We start from the raw sequence: 24,331 nt of genomic DNA, 5'->3' as shown, positions 1-24,331 counted from the left end.
AGAAGACCTAACCTCCACAGCAGAAAAATTCTACTTAAATATACCAGTCAATAATTCATCCTGAAATATTCGAATAAATCCGCGATTACAAGGATAAAACAAAATCATAAGTGGTAAACGATAAATCAACGGAAGACGAAAATTAGGTGCTTCCATACATAAACTGGCTTCGTGATAAGTGGAGAAATCTAAGTAGCGATTTCAAGATTCTTGCAAGTTATATCGCTGGGATAACCTGATATTTTTCGTTCCAGCAAGCTATGCATACCATACTTCAACTACGAATGCGTAAAAAAAAAAAAAGTATGTATATAATATATTATCCAAGCACACGCAGCAGCGAGTAATTACAAAGTTAAACGTTATAGACTATGCATCAAGGTAACTAAAAACTTGAGACTGCTTTAATATACGGTGGCCGGAATGAATTTAGCAAATTGCAAAAATTTCCTAATAAGGCAAAGTCAAGATTCTAGTTGATACCGTTTCTGGAAACTTGTCCACTTTGAGACAGTACTCTCTGATTGGTAGGTAGAGGTTGCGATCAACAGTTTAATATTAGACCACGTATTAATCGAGTACCCCTAGCCATGCCGAAATTATTGGGTTTTCCTAATTATACAGATATAATATACCACCGGACACCTAAATACCGTGAGTCGCCTTAACGCTCGTTGCTCTCTTATTCAACCGCTGGTCCTTTAATAAGCATGCTGCCGATAATGCTGAAAGTCGCGGTAGCGAGACGGGGCAATGATTTATGGCGATGGTTTACGACCGTGCCGAGTAAATATTTACAGATGTCGTAAACTCAACAACAGTAATTAGTTGATGTATTCATAAATTTCTCCGATCGATTATTATTATGCTTCTTTGTGAAATATGACGATGTCCAGTGATCATTGTAACGCTGTTGTTACAAAAGTAAGTATTTCCTTATCCAGATGGTTAGCTTGATTCGTGAAGTTAGTTCTTCGAATGGCGTATATTTTATCGTTCCGTTTATCGACAGTACCCAAGTAATTGTAAGTAAGGAATCAATATCACCAAGGAATTAAACACAACTGTCAGTGAATACGGCGACCAAAAGGCGTAATGAATACTCAGCAGTTCTTCCTTCAGGACAGTGAAGATGGAAGATAGACGGTAAACATGTCGGATGAAGAAAAAAAGGATTACATTATATTGGCTGAATGTGTCGATACGTGTACCGTACACGTGTATCCTAACCGTTTGAATCAGCCAGGAAAGCAATCTTCCTGGCATTCCCTGATGAGTATCAGACGGATTTCATTGTCGCCCAGCGTAACGAAGCATCGTCAGAGATCAATTGCCCCGTAACACTCTTTTCGCTTAACTCGATTTCGTTTCTGGGGCAATAATCGGCCAGTCCGGCACGATATTATGTCATTTATCTTCGTCGTATCTTCGGAAAGGCAAGCACCGGTGAGCTCTTTATCTGTTTTTCCCATTCCTAGGTCCCTTCGTGCCAGGAGCTGGCAGCTGGTACGGATATACATGTCAGTTCAACCTCGTGCCTTCTCTTCCACCCCCGTTCCTTCGTATTTCCCTCCCTTTCATACCCTTAACAATCCTCCCTTTACCTTTTTGCTCGTTATATTTTTCTATTGATGATCAGCTTTCGATAAAACCTCTCTATCAACCGAGTATAGATCTTTTCTCTTGCGGTTACTGGCATCAGTTTAATATTTTTTAAATAGGTCGTTGCGCATCTTTCATAACGTGGTCGTATTTATGATTAGATATTTTAGGCCATTGTATGACAATAAACTTTACAGGAGAAGATGTGGTGGATGTCTGGGATCTGTGGATGTCGATGTCTCTGTTTACAACAATTTATTAATTAAAGACATCAGTGAATTCTTACACAATAATTTATTAATTAATAATATTGATGATTATTAGAGACTTCTATTGTACATATAGCATTTTCACAATTTTGTATCGAATAAAACAATCAATTAGCACATAATTTGTAAACCTCACTTTTATTACTTGTTGCTACTATAAATATCATTGATAGCGTTTGTAGTAAAATATCTCTAATAATAGTAATTGAGAGTTGGCTACTAGTGAACTTTATTACACAAGTAGCTTTAAAAATTTTCGTCGGATGGAACAGTCATCTGGCCTGTAATTTCAAAAAAATTTTATCAGAAGTGTTATAAATTCATTATCTTTGTTAATTAATAACTTAATAATTAGCAACATTTCCCTAATATTAGTTGCATTACGCAAGAGTTTTCTAATCGGATAACGTTGCTCAAGAGTACCTTAATCTGGAAATACTATAACTAAGCAGCTTTAAATCCATATAAACAGCTGTTACAGTTCTCCTGAAATTCTAGCTATCCACCAGAAATATCTGCTTTGAACTAAATATAGACAAGCTGCTACTTATTTGTCATACTGATAAAATAATTAACTTGCAGAAAATTTATTTATATTAATACTTAATAGACACCGCAAATTTATTAGTATATACATAAGTACTGGTACATATATTTCACTTATCTTCCACGTAGAGACTTCCAACCATCATAAATCGATGAAAGTTACGCACCAGCTGCATCCGAAGTAACGCCAAGGGGCCCTTTTTCACGTTATAATTTACCTTAATTTTGGGCTTTTCGAAACAAAAAGCTGTTAAAAGGCTACTCTTACATGCTTATCTCTATCACGGCAAGTTAATTTCTATCATATTCGATGCAATATCCTCATATTATATTCCTATCAGATTAGCATAAATCTCTCCTTCCGATGCACGTCGTTGCACTTAATAATCAAGTAGGAAGTTTTATTAACCGATAGATTTATCTCCGCTTCCTGTTAACTCTCTAAGCTCGTCTAATGATTGAATTTCCCTCATTCTTTAATTTTTTGTTCCTAAGAAATATTGATCTAGATAGGAGCTCTAGAAAAAGTCTAGATCGTTCTGTCATCAATTCCAAGCATTCTGTAATTATTTTAAATACACGTCAGACGTATATAAAGTACGTTACTATTTTGATATATTAAAAACTGTGTAATCATAAATGTTATAGTCTAAATTTATTGATTTTATTCTAAAATTTTCGAGAGTCAAATGGCTTATATTATTGGAGTTCGTATGATAGAAATTCACGTATTATAGTTATCTCATTGTCTATCATTTTTCGTTCACGTAATAGGAGCCACGTTCAGATACGTGAATTCAAAGCAGAAATTCAGTTAATCGAACATTAATCACAATCTTGTTCCAACAAATGGAGTTTTATTTTACAGAGTAATTTCGTTTCCGGAATGTTCTTCAATGTACCTATGCAATTTATTTGCTTCAATTTCTCTCATTCCTTCTATCAAGCCGTCCCATTTGCAGCTTTGATTTCTTTTTTCTTCTCCTCCCCTTGCATAAAACTAGAAAAAGGAGATAGATGGTTGCCGAACGGAAATAGACCTTTTAGCATGTATCGTGCGTTAAGAATTAAAAAGGGGCACGGTAAAAAAAGCAGGAAGTTTGCTTGCCACCGCTGGTGAACTAACTCTAACGTAGGAATAATGGAGCACCGTGCGAGGATGCAGCACATCGATCTTGAGTATAAGTATTCACGGGATTCAACGTTGCACCCAACTACCGCTGATGTACCCAGGAAGCCTTACATAGGTGGTGAAAGTGAAGCAGAATTTCGCACAAGCGGTGCGAAACTTTAACGGAGAACCGCGTGGAATTTCGCTGCCGTTTACTAAAACTGTATGTTCAATACACTCGAGAAAACGTTCGGGGGACCAAGCGTGAATTCGAATCAAATATGAACTCGTAACCGTAACGCGAACATGGGTTAAGTAAGAGAATTTGTGTTACAGCGAAATTCATTGTCACGATCGTTTCGTTTGATCGTTTATGGCAACGTGTATACGTTTGCCTCGTGCTTCCAGATTTTCCTGTTACAGCGCTACCTAAAGCGCTTAAACACACAGATACATACATTGCTTAAGGTACTGTGTATAGCTACGTTTATTATAGATTTAATCGCAACATTTGTATATTATTTCGTTTATAAGTAGGACAATTTTAATCTTTTCATTATAAATCGTTAAATTTTTATTGAATATTGAAATCTTTGTTTTAATCGTGTTATTCGGCGCTTCCATGTTTGATTTCATTTGTATATCGTGGAATTATTGCGTACATTTTAAATTGTATAGTGGTTTAATTGAAATATCTACTGCATCGAAATACAATATGAAAGTTTCTTGTAAGTATGCGAAGAAATATCTTCACGCATCCGAATTCCAGAATATAAAGAAGAAATCTTGTAATTGATTAAAAATTGTATATAAATGCAGAACGACAAATAGATTAGATTACATCATACAGTATATTATGCAGACAAGTGGATTACATTATATCCAATTAAATAACAAAATAGAGAATAACCGGTAAAATGTACATATAACGTTCTTTTAAAATATTTTCACATCATTTACTAGAAAAACCGCAAACATCTAAATCATAAAGATACTTCCTAGTACACCATTTATAATCCACTGTATCTCTACTCTCTGATTTCATCAGATTCCTATACTACTACCAGCAGCCACACATAATAATAAACCTGCGGGTGAAATAATTTCTGAGAAACACTCTCAGAAATGCTTCCGCGAATCCTGAATACTGGAAAAGATGTTGATTATCAATATATCTGGTCGATAAGGCGCTTTGACACCAAACAGGAACATCCTGTTCGCGCTTATCGGTCGTATCTCGAAAAACCTAGCGATTTTATAATTCGATAAATCTACATATCTGTAATAATAATGAGCCGCCTTTCACATACAGGTTTATCCGAGCCGTGTACGCATTCGCGTATGCAACGAAGGTACAAAAGAGGAGCCTGTGAAAGCTGCTTACGAGCGCAATGACGTGTCACAGGCGTTGCTTCTTTACGACGATAGTGTTTGTGGCGACGTTTCGCGTCATTTGCCGTGAGAACGACGCCGATCTAATCATCGTACGTATTGTCATTCTCGTACCCTGCAGCCCGTAGAGTCACCGGGAACTGTACGTCAATGAGCGCGCCATTAGGCGCCACTGTTCGTGGCCGAGCAAGCATTCAGATACGCGTCGCTCGCGGCCACGTAGATTGATGGCAGAGATACACGATTGTCTCGATAACCGACGGAATTCCTTGCAGAATTGTCGCGACTCCTACGCGTCTATGAATTGCTCCCCGCGATCGCTCACTTCCGTGACTCCGCCGCTAAATACACCGGAGAAAGTAATCGCCATCGCGCTATTCAAACTCTTCCGCGGATGTTCGCGGGTCTGTTCGTTTCTTTGCTTCAATACGACGCTAGATTTACTCGATTTTCTACACCGCTCCCTTGATTGCGTTGCATGCCGGACATATAATAGAATCATGCAGATGCCCCGCGTGTTTTATCTTCTTATTGATATATGTACGCATTTGGCGCATTTACTGGTTCTTATATACAGTGAGTATTATAAAAAACATTTACGTACTATTGTTTTTATTGTGGCATTTATATGCCAATTAGTTAATACTAAACGTATTGAATTTTATGGTATTTTTATGTAGCTTCTAAAAATTCGATAATACCAGAAGAAAATGTAGAACATGATTGATGAAAGTTTCATTAGAAAATAAGTGAATGTGAAACGCATGTGAAAATTATTTTCGTAGCGATTGTAGTAATTCGAAATAAGTGAATAGGAATAGATTATATTGTTTTTGAATAATCTTTATTTGACGCTTTCAATCTATCTGACAGATAAAACGAACTTTATCTTTCGATGATAATTTAATATTACATATTTTCGACCATTATTATGCATAATCACGTTAAACAAATAAAAACGACGAAAGTTTATACTACAAATTAGTTGGCGATTTAAAATGGTTGATGATATAAATGGTACTGAAAAATATAAAACATTAAAATTTGTTTTAAAAAAATTTGAAGCAAGATACGTTTCATTAGTTCTAAATCGTATATGCGACAAAAAGAATGATAAACGAATTGTAAGGAACTGTCGACATAAACCTACCATTACACGTCACCAAGTAATTGAAAGGCTTGATTTAAGCATGTTCTTAAAATCAGTAGCCCGTAGATTAAAGGAAGCAAATTTGCATAGCTGTACGCCATTAGGAAAAGCAGTCATTAGCGATTTGAATAATAGGAAGCGCTTAACTTTCACCAAAGGATATGTTGACATGCCAATCTCTCTTTGTAAAAAGATTGTATACAGTAAAAAGCAAAGAAAAATTTGAATTATTTGATAGAAAAGAGAAAAGAAAGTTTTAAGAAAATCAAACGAAGCACTCGAGAATGAGATTCATGACTCAATGCATGAAACATTGCAGAGTTCGTTATGCTATAACATCGCTATTCTTGGCGTGACGTTGGTAAATTGGTATTAATGGAAGGATATATATCTACGTGTTGTGGATGAAAACGTGAAAGAATATGTTGAAAATAGTTATTTCACAAAATAATTGCTTCTGATTAAAATAATTTTGTTATATTTAAAGTGCAGATAACGAATTTCTTGAACAACGCAAAATACAACCTTTAAATTGAATATTAAAGATTTCCGACTATAAATTCACTATAAAATTCGTGAAGTTTATATCATTAAGATAAGAAAGTACAAGTTACGAGTTAAACGAGATAAATTAAGATTCTTTACTTTTACAGCAAAAATGTATAATGATAATGGAAGCTATTACGAAAAAATTTTTTGGATATGTACATATAAATAAACTTTATTTGGTATTTTTTTAATCGATAAACTGAAGCAAATGTCCGCTACGATCATACGAGATCTTTGATCACTGAATTGCTTAAAATGACAGAACGTATCAAGCTGAAATTCATTGTAAACTCATTTGTGGCGTGCATCCAACAGCTTTCCGAATCAATTAATTCTGACGTAAAGGTAGTTAACCCTGCAACGCTTTGCGCTCCACATTCAGTTAAGCATGAATGTTTACTACGATACGATTTGCAAAGACATCTTTGTTGGTTAATCTCGAAATTTGTAGTTATTTCTTATACCGTATCTTTTACCAAATACGATAATTATACGACACAATTATATGTATTTAATTATAATTATATGTATTTTTATATTTGCGACGAAAAATAAAATCGCAAAAAGTATTTAAATGATAATTTACACCAGAATGAATACAAAAGAAGTGATAATAATTAACTTTAAGTAATAATACGTTATTCGTAAGAGAACTTCAAATGTTAATAATTAAATACAGATTTCTAATTTCATTATTATCTTTATATTCATCTTCAAAGTTAAATTGTAACAAAATTTTCTATTTTTCTAAATAGGATACCGAAACCTATGAAACGTGTATATCTAATTTTTCTAACATTAATAACGTACAACAATATCCCAATTTCGCCTCGTTTATTTGTTAGTAGAAGCAGAATCATGTTTGAAATTATGCGCTTTTTGTTCGCCTACGTAACCGTAGCTCATTTAGCTTATATAAACACATGGACGGTGATACACATATAATGTAACAAACATTTTCATCCTGATTAAATGGCAACGTACTAGTGTAGATGAATTACGTGCATAAATAGAATCGTGAAATTGATTCCTTTTTATAAATTACTGCCTATAAAACGGTGTCCTTTATCTTATAACATAAAATAGGTATATATACTTATTACGAATATTATTCTACATTTCAAGGTAAATTTATTTGTAGCCATTTAATATAATCATCGTATTTATTTTTTAAATTACGGTAAATAATATACATGTTTTTTGAGTTTAGAGTTAGAAACAAGAAATGAAATTTACATAGTAATATTGAAAACCAATCATTTTATGCTAAGGCTTTTCTGAGAATGTTAAAAGTTGTATTATTCATTGAAAAACAGATTGATAATCAGTATTACTTTATTAATACTCGAATAATTTTCAAATTGGATCAATTCCGCCATTAATGATATAATACACTGAAAAATATTAAGATGCAGTGTTTTCATAAAAATCTAAAATACACTGTGCGAACGCGTCAACATGTTGCTGCGCAATGAAAGATTATATCTTACGGTTAGGTGCGTTAAGATTCTCATTTTGCCGGTGCTGCAAATTTATCGCCTTAAGGCATCGCCTACGTCGACTGTGTCAACAGGTGGTGCTCATCATTTTGCACTGACATATTACAAAGGAGCTGCTAAGTATGATAAAAGACGCATTGCCAAAGAGTAAATTGACCAGCTCCTGCCTGTCAACCTGCTTCGCCTTTAATACTTATAAAACAATGTTTCGATAATCTTTCCGCGCGATAAATCATATTTTTCAATCATTCATTTTAATACACGTCTCGACACGTTGCGCGTAAATCAGCCGACTTAATAATTGGCGGTTGCATATGAATTTGGTGTTAGCCACTGGTGATAACTCATCGTTCCTATAATATGAAAATTAAAAATAATTATAAATACCGAAACGTGAAGAGATAGGTGCTTTCGCTCGTTAATTATTATGATTTATAACATTTATAGAGATTTTCGATGAAAAAGCTGTTGGGAAACTGGATATTATCGGTATCCTGTATACTTATGTTTTTGTGTAAGAACCAAATTTATGATACAAGTTTTAGCGAATAGATGAATATGTTATCAGCGTTTTCAGATCATTAGATTATGTATTACACTTTTGTATCGTAACAGGTCTTTAGTGTCTGAATAATAATAAATATATAGTTCTTTTATGCAAATTGCAGTACGGAATTTCTAACTACATATTATTACTTTTATATTGTGAACTGTGGTGGCATATTTAGTCCTTTTGTATAATGATAAGCCATGATTTTTTAGACACTCTCGATGATCTGAGAAAAAATGTTCTGAATAAAAGTTTGACAATACGCTCGAATATAAAAGAATTCCTAAAAAAAACTGCATTTCTACAACCAAAACGTAGTCGTCTGTGTACTTCTTGAAATAGTACCATATTATGCTTTTCACTATATTAAATACACATTGGAAAGAACTACTTGTGTTTATAATAAAATCATATTATACTATGTAAATTAGAATTTTTTACTCGAAGCTCTAAGTCACAATATTCTCTGCAATTTTGTTAATTATTTCGCGTTCCGCCGGATAAATGAGGCGCACTTATGCTACAAAATAGGCGACGCTGCTCTTCCGATGCTTTTCTTTCCTTAAGTGATCCCCCGGCAACAATATCCTCTTTCTTACAATCCTTGCGCTCCGCATAATCCATCGCCCCAAGCTGAAATCTGAAATCCTTGGTTGCTCTCCTAGCGAATACGTTTCACTTACCACTTCCCTTCCTCATTCTCCTACAAATTATTTGCCACTGGTTTTTATAAAATATCGTCTATCGACGTTTACACATTGATCCTTAACAAATCGAATTTTTTTCTTAATTATTCAACAATCACTAAAAGATAAGACGAACTTCACTACCAAGATAAGATTGGTTGTTGTTATTGTCGGAACAGAACTAAGTACATTAGACAAATTTTATTCATTATTGTTACGAGTAAATCATCAAAAAATTTATAAAAGAAAAACCCAGAAATAGTACCAGAGAAGAAAAAAGATTATAAAAGAATTAATTAATGTCTTGCTTTCCTTTTCTCTTATCCTAATGCAAATAACTAGCGAAGTTTCCTAAAAAACAGGCGCAATTATAGAATAACACTTGGCGAAATTAAACTGAGTCGATTGAATAATTGTGATGATATTACTTGGCTTTTCCCTTCTCCTCGGTTAACCAATCTTTTTCGCGTTTCTCCCAGCCATTTTTTTCTCGGTTAAACACTAGCACACTCGCCATAGAAAGTGGGTGGGGAAAAATAAGCGACCGAACGAAATGCAATGCAATGAAAGGAAAAGAGAAACAAAGGGGGCAGCCATAGAGGCAAAGTAACGGTTGGAAACGTCGTTCGAGAAAGCTTATTTCCACACTCCTTCGGCAAAAATGGATAGGTCTCCTTTATCACACTCGCAATACACACCACGTAGGTAGCTGGTTTCGTAAAGGTATCTTGGATAGGGAACCGAGACACTTCGAAAAATATCGTTGTTGTCGTGGTTGGTTGTCGTTGCTGGTTGTCGTGGATGGTAGCACTGCCTGCGATGACGACGGCGGTCGCCGTGCACGACGGGCGGTCGTCGCGACGCACGTTTCTCCTCCAACACTTTTTCTCTCTTCGACATTGTTGTTTCCTCCCATATGAATCCGCCTTCTTGTCAGAAACAAAGTTTACTTACTCATAGGTATATCTATCAAGCGTCCATGTACAATCGATTTGCTTCTTTCTTTTTTCTCGTTTGTAGGATCAACTATTTGCCATCTATCTATCTTACATTGAAACTTATTAAACATTTCTAGCGGTTTTTAGCGATTTTACTTCTTTAATTATTGGCCCTCTACTTAATCCGCAATTTTTCGCCCGGATTTACTTGTTTTTACTATCGATGCATACATGTGCATCACCGACGTTTCTTCCTTTATTTCGCTCTCGGATAAACGTGACTTTCGCGTAAAGTATAGCCGCATGTAGCAAGACCATGTTCGAAAGAGTATCATTTTTTATTCTCACTACAGACACTATAGATCGGCAAATACTACGTGTTAATGCACAATTTGAAATAATGTAACACTTAATGTACTAATTAGAAGATAGAAAAGCAAGAAATGTTATAAAACTTCATTTTTATTCAAAGAGCGAATGTTTAATATCCTAGTTTATGTGGAAACAAGATTCCATAAATTTAACTGTGCTATCCATAACATAGAAATTAATGTCCTAATTAGACACTAGAAAAGAAAATAAGTACGCTATTTCTGTAGCAAAAGCACTGGAACTTTAAATGCTCCCATTTGAACCAATTGATTTATATGTTCCTAGAAATATAAAATGCAAACTCTAGTATCTTGTTCTATTTTTTATTTAATGTAAATTTCTATTTTCGTCAACTATGCATTTCTAGCTTATGTGTACACGTTTCATAAGCTATCCAATATTAGGTGGATTACAGTATCAACAGAAAATATTCATATACTATAAATAATTAGTAAGAGCGTCGTTTTATTACCTGGAATTTCATAATTCATACAAATCGAATTTAATAAGTAGCAAATTATATTAAATTAAATATTAAATTATTAATATTTAATTTAATATTTCCATGTATGATGTCACCGAACTGCTGAGTATAATTCGAAAGAAGATGATTATACGTGGAATATGTGAAAATACAGAATACTTTTGGAAGCAATCGTACGAGCGTAGTATGCAGGACGCAATTACTTTGGTAGAGAAATGGAAGTTATTCCCAACGATTTTTGCATTAATAGAGAATTTTTATTGTTCATCTTTCATTCTTTGATATGTGATTACGAGCACCAATACAAGTAGGTTATAACGATATCTGATCGAAGCATAAGTGAGTCCGCGCGTAAACGCCAGCACTCGATGTGACTTCGATATCGATTTATTCAAAAATGAAGTTTCAAGTGAAAAAAAATGGTATTCTACATTTTCGTTTTGTCTTTCTATTTAGAACCAAGCGCATGTTCATGCAAATGCATATTTTTATAGAATGCAAATAGACAAGGGAAATCTAAATTTTAACTCGTTTTTCGACTAGGAAGATTATAAAAATGTGTGTTGTGTATTTTGCATTTTCTGCATATTTATGTTTAAGAATATAAGCGTATATTCATGCTCGCATATGCATTTAACATGTATCTAAAGTCTACTAAGAAATTAATAAACTTCTTTGTTATGACTATAAAATTACGCAATATTGTAAACGAAAAATAAAATTATGTGGATTATTGATAAATTAATTAAACAATGATTGCAATATCAGAATACTTATTTATTTTACAATGTCAATATCAGTCGAAGAGTCTTTATCATAATTTCATCAAAATCAAAATCAATGTTGATTGAGAAATGACAGCTTCTAACTATAAAGTACGAAGTACTTGAAGTACTTGAAGTACATGTATAAATATCATTAACTTTTCGCCAGCTGCGTACAATATAAATGAAATATAAGAGCGTATAGGTACAAGCAAAAATGATATGGATGTCAAAAAATAACACTGGAATGTTTTTCTCTTGGTCAGTTTTTCTAGGGTGCAGCATCAATCCATCATATTGCAAGTGACCTGGTTTAGTATGCAGAACGTTGTCAGCAACTGAACTCGAAATTTTTACTTTGACTATAGTTTCGTAGGTTTATATATGTATACGACAACTTAATCATTGTTCAGAGTAAAAGATCATGACTACACTGCAAATTTTTATGCATTTATGGGAAATTTGAAAGTGAAAAATGCATAGACTACACATAATTTACAAAAATATGTAAAATGTCCAAAGTGTAGTACGCTCTATAATATTTAGTCTTTTCTCTCTAGATTTCATTTCTTTCAATCAGGTATATTTATAAAAATATGAATTTACTTTAAATATTTTCGGTATTTATGATATATAATTCTTTTTCTACTATGTAATATTGAAGGCAATAAATTAACATATCTGTGAATCTTACAAGTTAATTTCTTCATTGAATTACGTCATATTAACAATTTTTTTGTTTAATCATACAGCGACATTAATATCAGAAAATTAAGAAAAATTTATCTATCACGTTCTTCTTTTGTAATGTTCGTTTATATCCACCATAAATTTTTCCCAGAAAGTTTCTCAATCGACATATAAATTTTTTAATCATACTTTTACGAATCCAATTTGCCTTTAGCACATCATTCTCTCCGTTTGTACTTGACCTTTATAGTATTCCAAATATACAGACATTTTATACCCGTTTCTCGACGCACTATCTCCGGGCGAAGTTTTACTCGAGACGCAAAAGGTATGTCATTTTCAGCACGTTTGTCCTCGCATAGAAACACCCTTTTACGATTCTACGGAGCCCCGTGAATCACCCTCGGGAATTCAGGTTTTATAGACCTTTTGCTGCATGGGCAAAGCCGCTCGGACCAGAAAATTACGCGCCACTGTGTATTTCCACATTCAAATGAAATCTTTAGCGAAAGCGGTGCACGCCATCGTTGATTTTCGCGTATAGGGTGGTCCGCTGTCGCTTTAATGCTTCCGTAACTTAGCGGTTCCAAGAACAAAAGTTTTTCTTTAACAAAAGATACACAAAGAGAAAAGTATCGTATTGCGGTAATAATATCTTTATAGGCGGTATTCTCGAGATGTGAATGTTACGTTTATTCTTTCATTCAACGGAATGATATATCTTTTTTCGTTTTATGATGTGATAGAGGTTTTTGGCAGGATATATGTAGGAACGTAAAAATGTGACAAAAGAAAATGCGCTCTCTTTGTGGTAAATGATCGACATTCGCTGATTTCAAGATTTGGATTTTATAGAGTTTTAGGAATCAAGAAACGCAAAAACTAAAATAGAAGGTTTTAAGTGAACTCTTTTTAACTGTATAATATATGTTTATAAATATTATAATATATACAATATATATTTATATGATTTTATAATATATATGTAACACTACAGATTGTTATCGAACGGATTACAAAATAGATTCTAATACAATCTTGGTATAAGTTGATTAATAAGAATTATTGTTCAGGGCAGATTGCATCTTTGGAAATTCTAACAAGTTAATAATGTTCCATGTGAATTTAGAATACGATGAGCTGTAGCAGACAGTACATTTAAAAATTGGATTTAACAATAGAAAAGTTGCAGGAAATACATACCAGTTTCATGCCTTATGTCTACTTAAGAATGGCATTTGCTTTAAATCTGTGGAAAGAGGGAAACAGTTAGGTTCTAACATTTATGTATATGCGTAACACTTGGCTGCAGTAACGACGAACTAAAATCTCGTATTTAAGTTACTTCCCCAGTGCGAAACATTTCCACGAAATTAAATTCGACGACGAAATATTCGAAATTCGAACGAATCTGGTAATAAAAAAGCTCAAATACGTATGTAAATAACATAAATAAAATCATATAATGTTATATAATAATGAAACAAATGCATTATGCTCGATTCTATTGTTGTATAAACTAAATAAAATTACTTACAATGAGGTAAAATTTCTTCCAATTTCTTAACTTCTAAGTTAAAAATGTTAGAGTATTTCTTGTTTATTTCAGAAAATATCCAACATAAACCGACACTAATTAATTCATCATCATCTACTAAGTAATTTATCGATAATCATTAGCAGCATCTTCAAACTAGTTCACCAGTAAACAGATAAAAATCCATATTAGGCGAAGATCTACCTGCGAAAATCGTGGTATCCGAGCGGCCTGTTTCTCCATTTTCTCTCATTTGACGAGACAAGACTGGTGAAAAACAATGATATTCAGTCATCCTAATTAAGACCGTGTCCTTCACCGCATTATGTCGATTCACAGCGGCGAATGAAACGAACGGAGCCACGACAATCCTCTAGCACATATTTACCGCATGCTACCGCGCAAAAACAATAGAAACGAGAAAACAGAGAAAACGGTATGACCGGCACCGCAAAGGATGCCGTGGCCAACTCGAATCAACCACGTCGGACATATTTGCGTGTGCTTTCCTGCCTCCAGAGACAGGGAATTCACCAGACGAGTGAGAAACGTGTGCGCAGTTCGCTTACCGATATATACCAGTCATGGGAAACCGGTGTTCTTTTATAACAGTTAGCCGGTGGTCGCAGCGATTCGATCAGGCTATTACGATCTGAAAACGCAATCTGAGATCCACAATTGACCTCAAAATGACGCTCGCCTCGGAGCAGTCAGTTAATACATTGCATGTTGTTTCGTGTAATCTTTGTGATTCTTCTTACCTCGTTGTCAACTTTCCAGCACCTTTAATCAGATAACCTTACTGTTAATATTGTGAAGTACAGTCGGAGATAAAAATAAATGAACAGGTAATAGAAGTATCAATGAAGTTTAATAAAACTACTACTAGTATTATATACTTAAGTCTATTTCTCATATATTCTTATAGAGATCGTTTAATAAGTAAATGAAATTAATATTTATATTTTTGCATAAACAAGACGCTTTTAACGAAACTTCATTGATAATTATCTAATTCCACTATATGTCCACTTATTTTTATCACCGGCTATATACATATATATATATATATATAAGTTTTTAAATTTAGAAACAAGCTACTAATTCCGCCAACTTTAATCTGTTGTAAAATCCGGAAATCCCTAAATTGCAGCCGTCATGTACGACGAATTGCAAAAAAGTTGCGTTGATCTAATCAATCTGTTACACTATGTCTTTCAGAACTGTGGTGACAGCAGTTTCTTGGCATCCGCACGGTGCCTACCTCGCATCGGTGGACAAAGCAAAAACGGTGACAGTCTGGGGCGACCATGTTTAACGGGACAAACAATCCCGGGATAGACGATTGTTTCACGTACGAAGGTCAGCGCGTTCTTTTGTGCCGAGATGGACGTTTGTGGAATTGAAAAATGTAGATGCAAGCTTTACACGCCATAGAGGAGGAATATCACAAAGGACACGATCCGGCGTGTGCAGGATACTAAAAATCAACGGTGTAGGTTTGGGCGCGCAGGCTGTAAAGAGTACCATTTTGAGATTGTACAAAGCGATGCTACCGGCGATGAAGCAAATTTCAGCCACGGTAGAGATTATTGTACATAAAACTGCCCTGATTGTTGCCCCCCCAAGGTTGTAAAGATTTCCTTTTTTAGGGTAATACCCGCGCGCCACGACCGTCGCCCTTTCTTCAACAAATTGAACAAATTATCGTAGTTATCCTCTTTAAGATTCGCTAGATACACTCCTTTTACTTGTAAAGGACTATTTTTCGCGTTTCAATCGTCTGTGCCGGCAGACGCAATCGCTCAAGTTGGATCACGTTTTCGAGAAACGATAAAACACGGTTGTTTCTTTCCTGTTTCTGTTAAGTTACTGCATGCGAAATTTCGTTTTATCAAATGCAATTCTAGTCGCGTATTGCTTGTTCAAAACATGTTATTTAATCAACGCAAGTTTCACGCGACTTGATGCACTTTCCCAGTGATTAGTTGATTTCATTGTTTTAAATTTAGAAAGATTGTCAGGGATCAAATTTTCGCTATCTTGAATAAACATAAGCGTCATGTCTGTAACAGTACTAAAGTTTCAGTGTTTTTATTATAAATCTTTCTAATGCTCAATACACGTAGTCTATGACCAGTATATTTTTCTTTGACGTGGTCGCCAATTGAGTCATCAAATCAAGGTGCCACGTTGATCAATCTCATCAGTAGAGAAGCAGAGAAACGTTAAAAATATTACTTTTTAAATTTGTCTTAAAATTTAGTATTATTTATGCCATCTTCTTGCAACAAGTGAAGTTATAAGAACGCCGTTTGTTTCTTCAGAATTGAACATTAATCGTGTACTTATGTAATGAAATTGAGAAATTGTTAAAAAATGAAGTTGATTAGTTTGGCTTCTGACAGATTTAATCAACGACATAACAAAATTTAATAGATATTGTTAGTTAGAAAATATTCGAGCTTCGAAACGAAAACATATCATATGCATAGATCTAATATTTTAGTCGGGCTATTTTCATTACGAAAACTGTTACTCGGTTAATTCTTACTTCAGCTTAATTTCTATAGTCGATTTCTATAGTCTATAGTCGATCTTGCCTTCATGACTAATCACAGGTCACGTGCAATACACTCTCACTCTTCCTCCTTCTCTATCTCTCTTTTCAAGTAGAGAAAATTAAAAAAGTCTCATTGTAAGTGAAGTCACAGAAGAAGCTTGTTAATTGCCGAAGCAACCGTGAAATCGAGTCTTCTCGAAGTTCTCCAATGTCAGCGAATTTCGAACGTTTTTATCGTAAGTCTGATGTAGGATGAAAGAGGATGTACTCATTAAGTGAAGAAGCACAATAAAGTTCTAATATTGATACTGAGTATATTACATTATATAATTTTTATTCGATCGATGATAATGTATCGAACAATATTACGTTTGTCTCAATCGTCAGATTTATTATAATGGTGAAGAATCTATTGATTTGTATGAGTCATTTCACATAAAATATATAAAAACTCGCAATACTTGTTAATAATCTACTTAATTGTATAGTTTATTCAATGCTCCAACTTCGTAGCTTAAAATAACGTGTTAGGTTTAAAGATCAAATGAAGCAAATAGACTGATATCGATAAAAAAAATGCTTCTTATGTATTGCAATTTGAAAATTTTAAGTACAAACTTTTATCATTCAGAATTATCTCTTATCGATCCATGAATTTTTTTTATCTGTTTTTGATTCTTTTTTTGTTAATGGCTCGATTTAACAATGTGGGTTTTCTCTGGTATTCCCATTTAGTATACGATTTTTAAGCTTTCCGTGTTTCTTCTTTAACGATCTGAAAATTGTTCTCAAAGCATGAACTTAATAGCGAGCTATCTCGAAACCAGATGAATACAATAAATATGCACGGTACCTTATCTCACCTCGAACAAAGTTCATTCTCCTGAAATTTTCAATTAATCAAAAACCTTATTACTTATGTACTTTTAACCTTAATTTTAATCTTAATTTTATAGATTTTTATTTAATTTTGCAGAAAATTCATTAAAAAAGTTAGAAATATAGTCTGAACATATTGAATTAAATCTATCGTACTACGAAGAAAAAGCTTGTGTTCAATAAAAAATATTTATCATAATGTTATTCCTACATTATAGGAATTTTACATGGTAATTTAATGTTTGGTAAGAGGCTATATTTTAAACTGCATTTTAAGCGTGAAAGCTTTATCTAGACTTATAGAATTTTATACAAATTATAGTCTGAACTCTATCAATAAAAAATAAAAAAAAAATTGAAAAGGAATAAATATATGTAATTTCACGTGAAGTGACTCATACATTGTATTTTTGTGGTTTTCGTTTCAACTACGAACACTCTTTTTGTGTCACAATTTTACGCGTTTACTTATTGCTCCTTAGTTCGTGCACAACAATTTGAAATTGGTCGCGACCGTAAATTGCACAATAGCTGTAAGATTTGTAAGTGAATGCTTTTTAGGAGTATACAGGGCCAAGATCGAAGGGCTCTAAGTATAATTTAGCCTCTAAGGGCTTCTATAGCGTAACTATAAGAATTTATGAGTCATAAATTGTAAGGAAAGTTTGCCAGTAAAATGCGAAATGCCAACGTGTATAGCTTTTCATATTTTTGATACGTATTTTTGTTAATTCGAATACACAAGTAAACGAGACATTGATATAATAAACCGCGAACGCGATAACAAATTTCTTTCCTCTCTTATTTCATGTTTCACCAGTTTAAAATATTTTCACCTGTTTTTAAATATTTTTCTTTTCTCAGAGTCCTTTGATCATTGTTTAGTATAAGTCTATATTAACACAGTGAAGAAAATAATAGATTCTGCGGATAAGTTAGATGTTACATATAGATTTTGGTATAATATGCATTGAATTATTACTATTAGTACTTCTTTATTATACAGGTAACCAATACATCATGATATTATTTTCTAACGTTTAAGTTTTGCAAACTGTAAGTTGCTACTCTACTCGAACATATGATTAATTTCGATGTGACTGTTCATAATTTCATCGGTTTACCTAATTGAAATTTTATATAATAGCATCGATTACGTTTGCTGCTTTGATTAACCACCTCATTGATCTCAAAAGTGTATAGTTCATAGAATAATATCGATCAAACGGTTTGCTCCGCTAATATTTTTCTATAGAGATAAACCGATGAGCATCAAGTGGTTACATCGTTTATAACGTTTGATTTTTCAAGTAAGTCTGTTGTTGAAGCAAATTATTATAATTGCGTCCAACTTGTTACATAATTCTTTTCCTATTGTACAAGCAATACAGTGACATACATGTATTCTGTTATTATTATTCACATTTTCTCCTACACCAACTTCTGCGGAAACAATGTATACACTGCTCGCAATATATTATATTATATATATTAAACGTTTTCTTCTTGTATTTTTTAAAATGTGTTGCATTTTTAATTAAATCCGTATTCTCCATATTAGATGATAAATTATGAAATAAATGGTTTTACATTAAAATTATTAAAATTTCCTGAGCTTTCACGCACAATCTATTACTAATTAAATTAGCAAAATTTTATGAACCGCAAGTTACAGATAGCAAGTATCAGTGAATACCCTTACAGCAACGAGTTTGATAATAAAATGAATGGAATTTTCCAAGTAAATTTTATAGATTGCCTATGTTATTGTATTAAATAAATTACCTTGTTACAAGTGAACTGTCCTATAATATGTGGTGAAAAATTATAAAATCTGTTAATTTTTGCGAATATTATCATGCAGAAGGATTCTAATCCCTATGTCGAAGTATATGTATATTAATTTCAGTAATAATACACAGTTTTAGAAATATTGCGGTTTCGTGCCTGAATTTTATACAATTCTTTCTCAACTTGGTATTTGCACAGCGCGAAAAAGGTTCCTTTGTTACGAACGACAAAGATTCGCGGAAAGAGTTTTTATTTGAAGATGTTTATGGATAAGTAGCAAAGATCCGAGCGCGCAGCGCATTCCTTGTTTCTTTTAAAAAATTCCAAATGCACCATCTGTACTCCGAGAAAACTTTGATTTACCACGAAATGAAAGGTTCTTTCATACTAAAGAGACAAGCCGCATCATACTTTATCTTTTGTCTTTTTCCTCTCCTTCCTCCCCGCCCTTTCAAAATAAGCAACCAACATTTTAAATAGACCGTCGTTTGTAGTCGGCGTAGTTTCCCCCCTCGTGTTTTTTAACAAAGGAATATTTTTTACAAATTATAAAACTTCGAAAATCCATGTCACGGAGCATCTCTAGAAGCATAACTTCAATTTTATTTAAATACGGTTTAAACAAACATAATATCGAATCAAGTGTGTAACAAAACGTTCTTTCTAAATATATTGGTCAATGATTATAATATCGATGAATGAAATGCCCTTTTTAAATATTTATTAAATACGTGATAATTATTTATCTTAATTCTACCTGAGTTGTATCGTTGTACATTGTAAGAAATCCGTAAAAATGTTCATGTAAAGATATTTCATATTTATAATAAATAATATATATGTAATGATAAATAAATAAATATATATATATTATAAGAAATAAGATATACATATTTGTAATAATTCTTTGATAATGCTTCCTGTACTGAATAACATGCAAAACTCCTTTATACGAATTCAACAAACTGATGTTTCATTATATACGAAGTATTAAAAAGAATAAATTAATGTTTTATTACATACAGATCATTAAAATTAATAAACTGCAAAATATAAAAACATACATCTTTTTACATTTAAAATTAGAAATAATTCTTATAAAAGTCTGATTATGATATATCCTACACATATCCCATCTCATGTTATTATGTATCTTTTTATATGCAGAAAAATCTTAAAAAGTTGCGAACAGATAAAAACGTAAATAATCCACATCCCAATATCTTTATCGTGAAATCTAAATCATAAGATTGTTTTCCACAGATTCATGCCCAGAAATATTTTCCATCGAAGTACCTTCAATTTTTCGCTCATAACGTAAGTTCCTAAAAATCGCACCTCGTCAAACCAGTCCATTACTTTTTAATTAACTCCACTCTAGAGAATGGCGACACATACGTGTCCTCGATGCCATCATTCCCTTTCGGTACGTACGTGTATGTATTCGCCGAAAAGGATGATAAGTCTACACACGGAGAAATCGCGTACTCGCTCTTAAGGATGTGTGTACTCGTACGTGCGCATGTATCAAGATCCCTTCACAGAGGTCCACGATATAACAGAGCGTGTATCTGACAGTACCTAACGTGCTTTCGAAAGCGCTCATTAGTCACTGAAATGCGGTCGCGAAGTGACAACTCGTACGTGGAATATTATACGGTCGAAGAACTTCCGCTGTGTCGTATCGCGCGAGCAATGCGCGTCCTCTTGCGCATGCACCGTTCACCGTCTCTCTGTTTCTAACTTTCGCATTATACGCCCTTTGTCCGCGATTCGACAGTTTCGACAGTTTCGCAATGGAACGTGAGAATGCGGCGCCGCGGCCAGGGGAAGCCGCTTGCAAACGACGTTAAAGTTCGATCGGTCGGCCGCATCTGGGGCCACCGAAATTTTTCTCTCGCCCTCGCTTCCCTCCGTGTATACACACGAAAGGATACACGAGTACGTAAAAGTGCATACCAGCTTCGATTCCCGTGGTTTACCGGCTAAACACTATAATCAATTGTAAATCTTCGGCGAAACAGTTCGAATCGAAAGAATTCGGACAAAAGATTGCACCTCGTTTCTTCGTAACCCATCCTTTAGGTGTTTGGCTGTACGTAATACGGATAATATATTAAATATCCGAAAAGAATACTTGTTGTTTTATAAAAATTTTACTATCGCGCCAAATAGAAAAGATACATAAATGCAAAGATACTTTTGTTGCGATAAATATCTACCTAGGAAACAAGTTAAAATAGAAAGAAAATATCATTATATAATTTGATATATAGACTTAAAAATATTATCTCCTATTCAAAATTGCAGAGGAGATTTAAAAGTTAACAAAAGGAAATCTTAAAATATACATAAAACACATATATCAATACTCGGGGTCATAAGGAAGGTAAAAAACTTTTTAGCTATTTTAGCGAGCATTTGAACGACTAATAAAAATATTTCTGTCTGTAGTAATAAAAGATGTACAATATCCTTAATTTAATATACACTGAATTTTCATAATTTTCTTCGAAGAATCTCTGCTAATTGATTACATTAACCTACATTAATCTATAATAACGGGATGAGTTAATAAATACCCTTCTCGTTTCAGTATTCGATTCCATCACACTAAAGATTAAATCTTGCTTATTTTATTAAAAGAGAACGATTGGATTCGCTTGTAGTTTCCTTATATTGAATTATAATCGTATAAGATACACAAGAATTGATGAAATTTGAAGGAATAAAAGCTGATTATGATAAGATAATTTGAAAATTGATATTTGACTGGAATTATCGTTGATCTACACTACTGAACGTAGATACGGTGACTTGTACTCTTACAGGCATGTGTTAAGCTGGCTGTAGTCAAAGTATATACTATGTAGGCTGGCTTAAACTTACTATACAGTATGATGAGTTGGATTTGAGTTGGGTTAAGATTAGAACCGCGTTAGTTCTACATTAAGTGTAAGTTAGTTTTGCATTATGCTATTAAAGCACCACTTCACCTTGTTTAAAGGGATTGAATATGGATCTAGGAAGGATGAGATATATATATAACTATCTTTGAGATTCCCTTTAATATATATGTAGGTCTTTAAAATATAAGACATAGAGAATTTGAAAAGAAAAAAGATTTTTTTGGTCCTATAATACAAATTAAGTCAAAACTCTTTCAGTATTGCCTATAAAAATTATATTTATTATTTCACAGCTGTATAACCCATTCAGAAAGCACACAAGTTAGAAATTATATGAAAACCTCAACCTCCACGTTTTTCACTTTTACCACCTGTTATACCAACATGTAGCACTGTACGTTTCTACACTTCATTTTCTATTTCCCTTCACACACTTTATAAAGACTTAACGACATCAGCTTGATTTTCCACTTCCCTTGATACTATCTTCGTGTGATTAAACGTGCTCCGTAATTTTATTATATTTAATATACAGAGTGACACTGTTGAAGAAAGATGCCACAACATGATTATTGTTGCACGAAGTCTATATGTCGCTTCCAGCTCGCGGTAGTTTGCCGCCAACGTAATGAGCAAGAGATTAGGAATTCAAACGCAAAGAGGGTCCGTATAAAGGAATCAGAAGAGCGACTCACACTTTGGCGTAGCTTCGTGAGATCCAAGTAGCCTCGTCTCGTCTCGAGGCAGAGGGGTTACGAACATTATCGGAAAATCCGACGGAAACGTCGGTCGTCAGGGCCAGGTAGGAGACTCGTGAGCAAGTTTAAGCACGATGTTTGTCCACTGATATAGAATCAGCTTCTGTGAGATCCGAAATGCTTTCGCGTTCCATCACACGGAAGTACAAACTCCTTTGCTTCGATATTTTGACTGAACATGTCTCTTTGGGTGTTCTTGCAAAAGATTCCTTCCTACTGGATTTAGCAGGAATTTCTCTGCATAAACTGTAAATACGTCGTCACTGAATATTTCAGTTTGTTCGAATATTTAGGTCTTTATTTGGAAATATTTGGTTTAGGAAATTGTTTATTAGATTGCTAGAAACTAAATAGTGTTCCATATATTTGTTAAATTGAAGGAAAATAAATAGCTTATTATACATTCATTAAATTGGAAAATATACGGTCAATTAGTGTGTTCGCTACTAGTGACGCATACATTGTGTTCATTAAATTATTTAAAATTTAATTGTCAAATTATAAATGATATTACTGGATCGTTTTAAGAAAAATTAGTGCAAATAATAGGCAACATAACGAACAATGATATTAAAGCGAATATTATCATGTAAATAAAAAATATTTTTGGATGGAAAAGATACATTCGATAGCTCCTGGAAAATAATTATCCATTTCAGCATCAACGATTCACAACAATTCATTGTGATAGACTTTCGTTGCTTATAGTTATTTTTGAAGAGTGAAAAAGAGAGTAAAGCTTGCAAAATATCGTAAGATATTAATTCTGTTAATTCCTTGACGTCGACAAGAATGTGCTATGAGCTTTGCCGACAAAGATCTCACGTAGTTCTTCTGTGTGTTCCGGACGTAACATATTGTAGTATTGAAATATAATATAATGTATATTTAACTACCTTCGATCTGAGTAGAAGTAAAGTGAAGTTAGAATTTAAATTAAATTTTATTACAAATTCACGTACTCGTATTATATAATCTGCTCTTATTAAGCCGGGTTTGTAATCCATGTTACGAGTATGGTTTTATAAAATACAAGAGTTTTACACATTTTTATGGAAATTTTTTAATTACCGTTGAAATATTACGAATTAAATGATCAGTATTTTGAGTACTGGCAACATAACATTATCAAATGTGTCCGTATGTAGAACAGTTCAGTTATTTATTTGAAGCATGTTTAATACGACGCGAAATATCGTTGGAAAGTGCACGATAAAAGTTGCATTTCATGCTTTCAGAGCTTGTGAATTTATTATTAGTTTTAAAAAATAAAAAGGTGAAGTATCCTATGA

General features: G+C 33.5%; 1 protein-coding gene across 3 annotated transcripts in view; it reads left to right on the top strand.

Moving 5' to 3' along the window:
- The window catches only part of LOC126920757 (autophagy-related protein 16-1), a 607,999-nt gene extending 588,897 nt beyond the window's left edge, over positions 1-19,102 (top strand). For 2 of the 3 annotated variants that reach the window (XM_050731510.1, XM_050731508.1), the window contains one exon: positions 15,361-19,102. In XM_050731510.1, coding sequence (XP_050587467.1) covers positions 15,361-15,457 — 97 coding nt within the window. In that variant the 3' untranslated portion in view covers positions 15,458-19,102. Of the gene's footprint in view, positions 1-4,840; positions 4,934-15,360 lie in introns of those variants that run through there. The other variant, XM_050731509.1, reaches the window with a different exon arrangement.
- Positions 19,103-24,331: the final 5,229 nt, after the last annotated feature.

This window comes from Bombus affinis, chromosome 9, assembly GCF_024516045.1.
Source record: "Bombus affinis isolate iyBomAffi1 chromosome 9, iyBomAffi1.2, whole genome shotgun sequence".
Taxonomy (NCBI): Eukaryota; Metazoa; Arthropoda; class Insecta; order Hymenoptera; family Apidae; genus Bombus; species Bombus affinis.
Note: the sequence above shows the minus strand (reverse complement) of the source record. Positions and strands in the feature narration are given on the sequence as shown.